This window comes from Tauraco erythrolophus, chromosome 4 (genome assembly GCF_009769465.1).
Source record: "Tauraco erythrolophus isolate bTauEry1 chromosome 4, bTauEry1.pri, whole genome shotgun sequence".
NCBI classification, from domain to species: Eukaryota; Metazoa; Chordata; class Aves; order Musophagiformes; family Musophagidae; genus Tauraco; species Tauraco erythrolophus.
This window is the reverse complement of record NC_141468.1, coordinates 86,908,633-86,919,245: the sequence shown is the minus strand read 5'-3', so window position 1 is coordinate 86,919,245 and position 10,613 is coordinate 86,908,633. Positions and strand designations below refer to the sequence as shown.

Here is a 10,613-nt window from a genome sequence, read left to right as displayed (position 1 = left end):
TTTCTCTGCTCCCTAGTCGGGTTGCAGTGCAGTGCAGAGTTGTCAGATGACCTGCTACACTGACTTGCCCGCTGTCATTGATATGTCCTGCCTTCCTTCTCAAGAAAGGCAGGTGTTGCTTCTCCTCATGCAGTACCAGCAGTGCATGGAGGTGGAGATGGAGCAGCACTTCTTGTTGGCTAGGACAGGACTGACCTACTTCTCCCTCCTTTGCCTTTGCTGACACAGCTCTTATCTTTAACTCTCCATTGCAGGATATCAGAGGCAACTGAACTACAAGCACCCAGATGGCTCTTACAGTACCTTTGGAGGACGTTATGGCCAACCAGGGAACACTTGGTGAGATTTCAGTGTCAACTATGCCTCCCCTATATTCTCCTCTTTCTCACCTACCTATTTATAGTAAACGCTGCGTGACAGCAGATAGGAAACGCTGTTGTAGACCAGCAGGCTTTCCAGAGCTGATGTGGAATGCCTCCTGCTTAATGAAATAGGCTGCAGCAGCCAGTTATGTAGCTGAAGAACATCCTCCCACCGTCAGCTCTGAAGACCATGACAGACAAGAAGGAAATGGAGATAAATTGGGGAAGAAGGGAGCAAGGATTTCACATCCTGACTGAGGAAGGCTGAAGAGTCGCAGTGGCAGCTCTCCTAGATTAGCATCTGCTGAGCAGGCTGCTGGGAAAGGCGTTTCCATATAAGTAGAAAGGATGATAAACCAAGAGCAGTGCTGTGTAGTGGGTTTTTTTCAAAAGTGTTTGTGTGTTACTAAGCAAAGACAGCCTAGAGGAGCATGTGTGTTGCCAGTGTGACTTACTGCAAAGTTCTGAGTTGCTCCAGCATATCATTGCCGTGCTTTTTCAACTTGGTAAGAATGGATGATTTCATCACCTTCATTTTGGTTTTAGTTTCTGAAACAGTACTTGGCTCTTGACAGCACGTTGGCTTCTCACCACGTGCCTGCTCCTTCTCCATAACTGCTTGTAACAACGCTAGCAAAAACTCTTTTAACATGTTTTTCTTTTCTTTAAAACTCTGAGGAGTTCTGGGAAACCCATGAGACACAGATTGCTAGTGCAAGAGTCCTGCCAGCAGACCACGAGCTAGCAGGGATTTAATTATTCTTCCAGGTCATTTTGAGTATTACTATTATGCAGACGTTGAGCTGTTTGGTGTGCAATTCTCTACTTTTTCCAACGATAATTATTTTAGATACAGCTCAACAATCACTGTCCTTCAAACTGTGGCCTCATCACAAAGAGATCACTGGGTTTTATGAGCCAAGAGAGGGACAAGAAATCAAGGTGGGAAGCAGTTTTTTGACAGACTTTTTGAGGTGAATATATAATATCCATGATGGTCTGGCTAATTGGCCCACAGCTCCCCCTAGACAGATGATGTGCACATGGGCCCTGTCCCCTGAGATGGACAGAGGGCTGCTCAGGCCCTTCCTCTGCTCTTTCTCCCTTTCAGGCTCACAGCCTTTGTCCTCAAGTCCTTTGCCCAGGCCCGGCCTTACATCTTCATAGATGAGAAGCACATCCAGGATGCTTTGGTCTGGCTGTCCTACAAACAGAAGGAAAACGGCTGTTTCCGCAGTTCGGGGACACTCCTCAACAACGCCATGAAGGTAACGTGTCTGCCTGGCTGGTTTTTGTGAGGCTGGAGCTTGACCATAAGCCAGATGGGTCCCGTTGAGCTTCTTGAGCATACAAGCACATGGGAAATCCCCAAGTCAACGACAAGAACTAGGGAGCCGGAGGCCATCCTGTGTGATCGCCACAACTGGGAGGAGAATGAAGCCTGACCTGCCCTTTGTAAGGGATACTGGTACCTCCACATCAGCTGCAAAGGGGAGGAGGCAAGCTAAGGGTCTACAATGCAGAACAAAGCATTCCCACTGGAGCGGGAGAAAAGGCTGAAGATAAGAAGGTAGATGGGGTCAGCATCTGCCTGTGTGTTTCCCTGCAGGGCGGAGTGGACAACGAGGTCTCGCTGACAGCCTACATCACTGTGGCCTTGCTGGAGATTCCTCTGCCTGTAACCGTACGTGGCTGGACGCTCGCTTGAGTCGGTTGCGTCGTGTCTGTCGATGACGGCACAGCACTACCCAGCACGTGCTCCAACTGGAGAAGGGACTTGGTTGTTGAGCCCTGTGATATAGGAACTACGTGCTGTCAATTTTGGCATTTCTGGAACACACTGTACCCTACTTGTTCCTAGACCTCATTCTGGCAGACCCCTCCTCAAAGTTCAGTGGAATGCTGCGTCATTATAAGGCAAGACCCTCATTTCTCCCCAGACTTCTAATGGCTGGTTGTCTCTCCCCAGCACTCAGTGGTGCGCAACGCTCTGTTCTGCCTGGAAACGGCAGCGGATGGGAAAGAAATCCACGTGTACACCAAGGCGCTGATGGCGTACGCCTTCGCCCTGGCACGGAAGGAGGAGAAGCGGAAGGCGTTGCTCAGCTCACTTGAAAAGGAAGCAGTGAAAAAGGGTGAGTGCTCCTGGTGGAACATCTCTCTCTTCCCACCCACTGGCCATACATCTTCCCTGCTCAGGTCCCTGTCTCCCCGAGGTGCCCAAGCCCAGAAATCACAGAATGGTTTGGGCTGGAAGGGACCTCAAAGCTTATCCAGTTCCAACCCCCCTGCCATGGGCAGGGACACCCTCCACTACACCAGGTTGCCCAAAGCTTCATCCAGCCTGGCCTTGAACACTTCCAGGGATGGGGCAGCCACAGCTTCTCGGGGCAGCCTGTGCCAGTGCCTCCCCAAATGCCTGTGGAAATCCGGAGTCTAGGCCAAAGTGGTATCCAACCCTGAGGACCAAACCTCAGCAGTCTCAGACTAGTTGGAAACCTGCAGCAAGTGTAAACCCAACCCTCCCCATTTCCTCCTGCATGACAGAAGCATCCTGGAGGCTCTGCCCTCCCAGCTGGCCCGGCAGCAGATCAAGAACTCCCTTGCCATACCCAATAATCACTTCTTGTCTTGTCTCCACGCTCCCGGCCTCCGGTGAAGACGGGTCTGTTCATTGGCAGCGGCCCGGGAAGGAGCCGGAGGTGGATCTCCCGTACTATCGGCACCGCGCGCCCTCGGCTGAAGTGGAGATGACCGCCTACGTGCTCCTGGCCCACCTCACCGCCCAGCCAGCACCTTCCCAGCAGGAGCTGTCATCCGCCTCCCTCATTGCAAAGTGGCTCAGCGGCCAGCAGAATCCCAGCGGAGGCTTCTCCTCCACCCAGGTGAGCTGCTTCCCTCCTGCGACCCCGCACACGGATGGCAAAGATGGGCAGTGCCAGCGGCACAGGAGGAGCACGGGGAGGTTTGCCAGGGCAGGGACTGCAGCCCTGCAGTGGGTCCCTGCGGTGTCCGCTGCGGTTGCCAAGTTCCCGAGAGGCTCCGGGCCAGTACGGCAGGTAGTGCCTCTGGGAACGACTGGTGTTTGACCCAAGAACTGGTTTTCTTGGCACCGCGAGGCAGGAGGGGACGGTGGGGACACGGGGCGCGTGTCGGTGCCGTTGCAGAGGGCTCCCGGCGCCATCTGCTTGTGCACATGGAGCTGCCCTTGGCCCCGCGGGGAGCGAGCGAAGGGAGCGCAGAGCCCCACGCCGGCGGGCGCGGGGTCAGCAACTGCCGTGCAGGGGACACGGGGAGGGAACGGGAACGGGCAAAGGCCGCTCGTTCCCGCTGTCCTGTCTGCTCTAGCCCTGGAGAAAGTGAGGAAGGGAGGGGAGGTGCCCCCGACAGCAAAGGGCAGGCTGTGGGGGACGGGCTGCGGAAAGGCTCACCGCATCCCCCGGGTGCCGCGACCCGTCTCTTTCAGGACACGGTGGTGGCTCTCCAAGCCCTGTCCCTGTACGGCGCCGTCACCTACGCCAAGAGCGGAGCAGCTGCCCAAGTGACCCTGCGATCCGGAGGGGACTTCCAGCGAGAATTCCGAGTGGATCCCACAAACCGGCTGCTGCTCCAGCGCGTGCCCCTGCCCCAGGTGCCAGGGGAGTACAGCGCGGAGGTGTCGGGCGAAGGATGCGTCTACCTGCAGGTGAGGTGCTGGGAGGGGAGCCCCTGGCCAGGCAGGAGCCAGGGAGAGGGCAGAAGGGCCAGGAGAGAGGGGAGGAGCGGGAGGGAAGGCTCTGGGAGAGGGGAAGAAGAGTAGAGGAGTGTGGAGGAGAAGGAGCGGGAGGGAAGGATCTGCAGCGTGGAGGAGCTCTGGGAACGGGAGAAGCGGGGAGGCCGGGCAAGGAGCGGACGGTCTGTCCCGCGTTGAGCACGAGCGCACACGAGCTCACGCCGAGCTGCTGCCTCTCCTCTAGACGAGCCTGAGGTACAACGTGCAGCCCGCGCAGGAGGGACGCACCCTTCCTGCTCCATGTGTACACCGTCCCAGAGACGTGTGAGGACTCCAAGGCTCACAAGGTCTTTGACATCGGCATAAATGTCAGGTGAGTCTGCGTTGGGGTCTGAGCCTTCCTGAGAAGCCACGGCAGCTGGAAGAGGTCTGGTAGTCCAGGGTGAGCCACTCTGGAAGCCCTGGAGAGGCCGTGCATCCCTGGAGGACGCAGCTGGGCTGGGAGGAGAGGCTGTGGAGGGAGGGCATGTCCTGCAGGGGTGGACAGGCAGGTGGGCTGCCCAGGGCTTGGCTGGTGAGAGGCTGCACAGGTGACTAGGAGGCCCTGGCAGAGCTGGAGAAGGTGCTGGACTGTCAGGGTGTGGTGGGGTGCCAGGTGTTACGGAAAAGGTGAAGTGCCTCCAGCTTCAACTGGAGGTGGACTCAATCTTTGTTGCTTGGTTCCCTAGTTACACTGGGGAGCGCAATGTCTCCAACATGGTGATTGTTGACGTGAAGATGCTGTCGGGATTCATCCCCGTGAAGTCCTCCGTGAGGAAGGTAGGAACCTGTTTGTCAAACAAGCAAGATCCAGCTTCTTATCTTCAAAACACCTTCCAAGTGTCTATAGCAAACTAGAGGGCTTCACGGTTGGAATTAGCTTGATCTTGCCGTTGTCATCCACGCGTTTGCCGGGTGCAGAATTCTATTTTGATACCTGAGTCGAGGCCAGCGCAAGGCACACACCGTGATGAATCCAGGAAAAACAGACTATGGTCATTTTTTCTTTAGACTGGTGATAGGCACCTTTATTGTCACCGTGTCCCGAGAGCTCCCTAAAGCTTTGTCCGTGAGCAGGACATTCAGAAGTGGTGCTTGTTTCCTTTTTCCCCTCTGCTGATCTGACACCACCTTATAGCATGGTAACTCTCTGGGGCTTGGGTCACTGTTTGAGATGCTGAGCAGGTTCATGGTCTGGGAAATAAAGGCCGTCGTAAGATACTGCAGAACCAGGAGGCCAGAAGGAATGCAGTGTCATTGAATGGTTCCATCGCTGTGCTTGAACCAGGGCTGAGTCTCCAGTAAGAGCCAACCCGTACTTCATCGGCCAGGCTGGCGAAAGGAAGGTCTGGGGACCATCATACCTGGTGGTGGACCAAGGAGGCAGTTCCAATGCTGCATGCACTTCCCAGAGTAACCCCCGTGTTTCACCCACAGTACATCCGATCCGTAGGGCTCTGTCAGGGGCACAGGGAAACCACCCTCAGTGCAGAAACATCTCGATCTTCTTTCTCCAGCTTGAAGGCCGCCCCGTTATCGAGCGCACGGAGGTGAGCACCAACCACGTCCTGGTGTATCTGGAGAAGGTGAGTGTCTGGGGCAAGGCCGGGTCAGAAACACGGGCACGGGGCCACCTGGCCACACAGGGCACAGGATCTGGGCATTCCAGTCTCTGACACGAGCAAGACTGAGCCCCATACTGGTACTTGCCGACCTCCCGGACGTAGAGCCAGTTCCCTCCCGGCCCGCAGCAGCCCTTCCCGGCCGGCCCTGCCCTCCCCACCAGCCGCAGCCCCCCCCACCCCTCTGCCGGGGCCGGGCACGGGGCACAGCGGGGCCGCCCTCAGCCCCCGCCGCCCTTCCCTCCTGCAGCTGAGCAGCGAGACCCTCAGCTTCTCCTTCGCGGTGGAGCGGGACGTGCCCGTGCGGGGGCTGCAGCCGGCGCGGGTGAAGGTCTACGACTACTACGAGACGGGTGAGCGCGGCGCCGGGGGGCGCGGGGGGCAGCGGGACCCGCGGGGCCGGAGCCCACCGCCCTGCCCGGCTCCTGCCCGGGCCGGTGGGGGGATCCCGGCGCGGCCGCCCCGGGGAGAGGAGCCGGCCCGCGGCACCGAGCCGCCCGGGTGCGGGGCGTCCCGCCTTCGGCTGCGGCCCCGGAGCGCGGCCGTGCCCGGCCGTCCCGGCTGCGGGCTCCGGACGGGGCTGGGGCTCCCTCCCGCCCGGCCGGGGTCTCGGGGGACCCACGGCCGGCGGCGGGCCCGGGAGAGGCCTCTCCGACACCCGTCCCTCTGCCGGGAGCGCTGGGGGCTCTGACCGCCCTCTCTCCTTCCCTTCTGTTTTCCAGATGAGTTTGCCACGCAGGAGTACTGCGCTCCCTGCGCCACAGGTAGGCACTGGGAGCCCTTCCCTCCTCTGCGGTTCTTTCCGTCCCCTTCATTGTATTTTTGGTCTTCCAGCAGCACTTGTCCCTTTCTGCCCCACGGGTCATTTGGATGAGGTTAGCCCAGCTCACAGGCGTAAATTTTCTGTACGAAACAGAGCGTGGCGGGGCATAACGTCGTCGTCTCATTCAAAACCCACCATCCCTGAGTTCTCAGAGTGGTTTCCATAGTCAGATTCTCCTGGCTTGGATGAAGGTTTTGTCCTTGCTGTTCTCTTACTGCCCCTGGGACTTTTTATTTGATCTCGGGTTGCTGACATCATTCTTGTCTCAGATTTGAGGTATCCTCTGGTCCTTCCTGAGAGCTCCAGCTAGTGTAGCAGTGGGATCATGCTGAGGGGACTTGGCTCTTGCAGACCCCCCGGTAGCAAACTCCCCAAAAGCACTCTGTCTGGAGCAATAGAGCAGATCAAGACCAGCAAAAGATAAGCCATAAAGCAGCACGTCACGGGCTGACCCTTCGTGCTGTGCTCCGGAACCTCCCGCCCAAGCCCGGCGTCCCCTTTCACCAAAGCTGTAAGGCAGCGCTGCCCTCGGCCCCTTGCTCCCTGCTCCTCGCACGGAGCCACCCCTGCACTGGGGAGTCCTCGTGCCAGAGGAGTCCCTCCCAGCCCGCGCTGTTGAGGAGGCGTTTGGTTCTCCCAGGAACTTGGGCTTGCCTCTCTGTTATGGTGCCAGAAAACTGCCCTGGTGGTAGACCCCCCAGCTGGACACATGGCTGGTCTCCGGGGGGGTCATAGCGCTCCAGTGTGGCACCTCTGCCTGCTTAGCAACTCAGCGTGGCAAAGCCCGCGGCAGCGCTGGCACACTGCGGCATGCCTTTAAGTGATGTCATCCTCCTTGGATCCCGAGAGATGGCGAGTTTGCCTTTGGTAGCTACTCTCTGGAGCAACATCTGCTTCCTGCTCAGCTACCTTGCTGCTCGAGCAGGAACGGGGGTCTCTCGGGGTGGGTGCCCCTCCTGGCCCTCGGCAGCCAGCCCTCAGTCTCGGTTTGTAGCCTTGGAGCTGGCAGGACAGCTTGGGGGGTCCTCTGCAGTGCAAGGCCATGTGTTTGGTTTGGGGGCACAAGTAAAGTGGGGAGTGGAAGGCCCTGACCAGGGATACTTCTGTCCTGTGCAGAGTCTTCTAACATGAAGGCTGGCAGGTCTGGCTTCCCGTCAGCTGCTGAGTTTCAGGTGCTCAGAATATGGAGTCTTCTGGAAAGCACTGAGAGCCTGGGAAGTGGTTTTTCACAGGGTCTGACTCTGGCATCCGAGAGCAGAGAAGTGATTTGGACTTGGGGAAGGCAAAAGCTTTGTCTCTTGCTGGTGGTAAATGGTGAAATTTGTCTGCTTTTGTGTTCTTACCTGGTGTCTCGGAAAAGAGCCTGAGCTCCCACGCTTTTACCTCCTCCTGCTCGCTGACCTGGGCTGTGTCCGTAGGTACAGCTGGGTTCTGCCGATTCTGGGCTCGCAGCCTCTCTCCGTGGAAAAAAGGGTGCAGAGGTCCTAAGATAGACACTGCGTGGACAGTAAAAGCCTTTCCAAAGGGTATACTGGTGTGGTCTGGTTATCCAGTCTGAGACTAGTGGGGAGGCTTTAGATTTTAGGCTGCTCTTCCTCACGTCCGTTAAAAGGCAGAGATGGTATCTTCCTTGGAAAGGATGATGGGAAGCTGCTAGTTAACAGGTCCATCCACTGGTCCAGGTGTGTCCCTAAGGTGGTCTGCACTGACTAAAAGGCACATCTCGGTTGCAAAGCAGAAAGCAGCTTCCTTTCCTTCTGCTCTCTGCAGAGAAATAAATACACTTCAAGATCATGTCTCACTGCTGCAGTGAACATCCTTCCTGCCCATTTGCACTGTGCTCCCGTGTCCATCCCGGCTGTGACAAATCCCACTCTGCTTCTCTTTCCAGGTGGATCGGAAAGAGCCTCAGCTCTCGCTCAACCTCCGTAGCTTTGAAGGTGGCCTGAGTGTCGAGTGCTGGGGATGACCCTCGAGCCTGGTCAGACAGCAGCTCACTCTCCTGTACGGTGCTTCGCATGCAGCCCGGCTTCCCAAATCCACGTCTTGTTCCCTCTGTCTCTCGGCCTGAGAGAGGGAACGGACATCTCTAACTCCGTGTCCTCCCATCTTCTTTCATCCTTGCAGAGGAAGTAGACCACGGCAATGCATGAAGAATACTCCCAGCTGCTGGAACCCACCTGCCTCACTGCCACCACCACCATCTCTGGAGAGCACGGAGTGACCGATGAATAGTCTCTGCCAGGAATGGGAAATGAACTTGACAAATAAATTAACTGTACTCACCAATGATTTTGAACAGTTTATTCCCAATTCTGTTTTTTCCTGCTCAGCCTTCAGTCACAGCTTTAGTCTCCCTGGCTGCTTAGGCTGAAGAGCACCCCATCCAGCCCTGCCGGCGCGCCGGGCAGTAAGGCTGACAAGTGAGGAGAAAGGACGGAATCATTTCAGGTGGGGTCAGCCTTTCTAATGCAGCCCTCTGCGTTACGTACTCTGGACTTGTCACCTGAGATCCTGTCTAATCAACGGAGGAGGACAGGTCCTTCTTCAGAACACTTCTGTCCCCTAGCTTAGAAACCGTCAGCCTTGACGGAACTGGTACCGGGGAGTCGGTCGGGACCCATCGCTCGGGACGCGGGGCTGCGGCATCGGCCGGGCCTGGGGGCGGTGGGGGCAACAGCGCAACCCACAACTCTGCCCAAGGGCTGCCCCTGCTCGGGGGTCTCGGGCGGCGCTGCCGGGCAGGAGGTACCTGAACTGGGTGCGGTGCCAGTGCAGCACGACGTGACCCTGGAACGTACGGAGAGAGACAGAGATAAATCCGTGTGTCTGCGCCCGAAACGCCGCCGGCTTCGTCCGCATTGAGTCCGCGGCAGCACTTGGCCTTTCTCCTGCCATGGCCACGGTGGCCGGACCCTTCCTGGCTCCGGCAGCGATGGCCCCAGGGCCATGATACCCCCCTAGTGCAGTGATACCCCTCCCAGTGCAGTGACACCCCTCCCAATAAAACGATCCCCCCCTCCCCCTTGCTCTGGGGGTGGGGGGTCCCCCAGCACCCCACTGCTCTGGGGCACAGGACCTTGGCCAGGGCTGCCGGAGGTAGGGTGGTAGGTCCGGCTGCTCAGGAACGGGCGGGCACCGGCCGGGACCCCCGGGCCGGCACCGGCAGACCCGGCACCGCGCGCCCGCGAACCGACCTCACCGCCCCCGGGCCGAGCCGATGCCGCAGCCCCGCGTCCCGCGCGGCGGGTCCCGACCGACTCCCCGGTACCGGCGTCCGCCGCGATCGCGGCCGGCGGCTCCCGGCGGCGGAGAAATGGGCGCGGGGCGGGGCGGGGCGCGGGATCGCGGACAGGTGCGCGGGGCGGGGCGCGGGGGGCGGGGCCGCGGGGCGCGTGCGCGGGGCGGGGCCGAGCGGATTTGAGCCGCGGCGGCCGCGGCCGCGATCGTCTCTCGTTCTGCTGCGGCGGCGGCAGGTGAGGCGCGGGGGGGCGGCCCGGGGCAGCCGCGGGGCCCGGCCGGGGCGGGGGGGGCCGGCGCCGGGAGCGGCCGCGGGGCCGGGGCTGAGTCCGAGCAGCGGCCGGGGGCGGCGGCGAAGGGGGCGCGGCCCCGGGGCGGGAGGGAGGGAGGGAGGGGAGGGGGGGAGGAACGAAGAGGTAGGGGGGCGGGCTGCGCGGGGGGGCGGGCCGGCGCCGGGAGCGGCAGCCGGGGGGGGCGCCGCCGGGCCGGGGCTGAGGCCGAGCAGCGGCCGGGGGCGGCGAAGGGGCCGCGGCCCCGGGGGGGTGTCGGGGCCGGGGCGGAGGAGGGCGGGTCGGTCAGTGCCGGTGCAGCGCGGAACCGGCACGTGTCGAACAGTTGTTCGGTGTGTTCATCGGTGGCTCGGGTGGGGGGGCAGAGGGCGCGGCCAGCCAGTTTGCCGGTGGCACTGAACTGGGAGGAGCGGCTGGCGCACCGGAGGGCTGCGCTGCCGTTCGGAGAGACCTGGGCAGGCCGGAGAGTTGGGCGGGGAGAAACTGAATGAAATACACCGAGGGCGAGTGTCGAGTCGGGCCCCT

At 59.9% G+C, this 10,613-nt stretch overlaps 1 protein-coding gene across 1 annotated transcript in view; it reads left to right on the top strand.

The window, feature by feature from the left end:
* The window catches only part of LOC104374622 (alpha-2-macroglobulin-like), a 416,004-nt gene extending 407,193 nt beyond the window's left edge, over positions 1-8,811 (top strand). Inside the window, 13 exon segments of the mRNA XM_086610778.1 lie at positions 255-339; positions 1,474-1,630; positions 1,972-2,046; positions 2,332-2,497; positions 3,024-3,247; positions 3,829-4,047; positions 4,319-4,356; positions 4,358-4,447; positions 4,803-4,893; positions 5,631-5,699; positions 5,986-6,088; positions 6,458-6,499; positions 8,686-8,811. Of these exon segments, the coding sequence (XP_086466904.1) occupies positions 255-339; positions 1,474-1,630; positions 1,972-2,046; positions 2,332-2,497; positions 3,024-3,247; positions 3,829-4,047; positions 4,319-4,356; positions 4,358-4,447; positions 4,803-4,893; positions 5,631-5,699; positions 5,986-6,088; positions 6,458-6,499; positions 8,686-8,711 (1,385 nt within the window). The 3' untranslated portion in view covers positions 8,712-8,811.
* Positions 8,812-10,613: the final 1,802 nt, after the last annotated feature.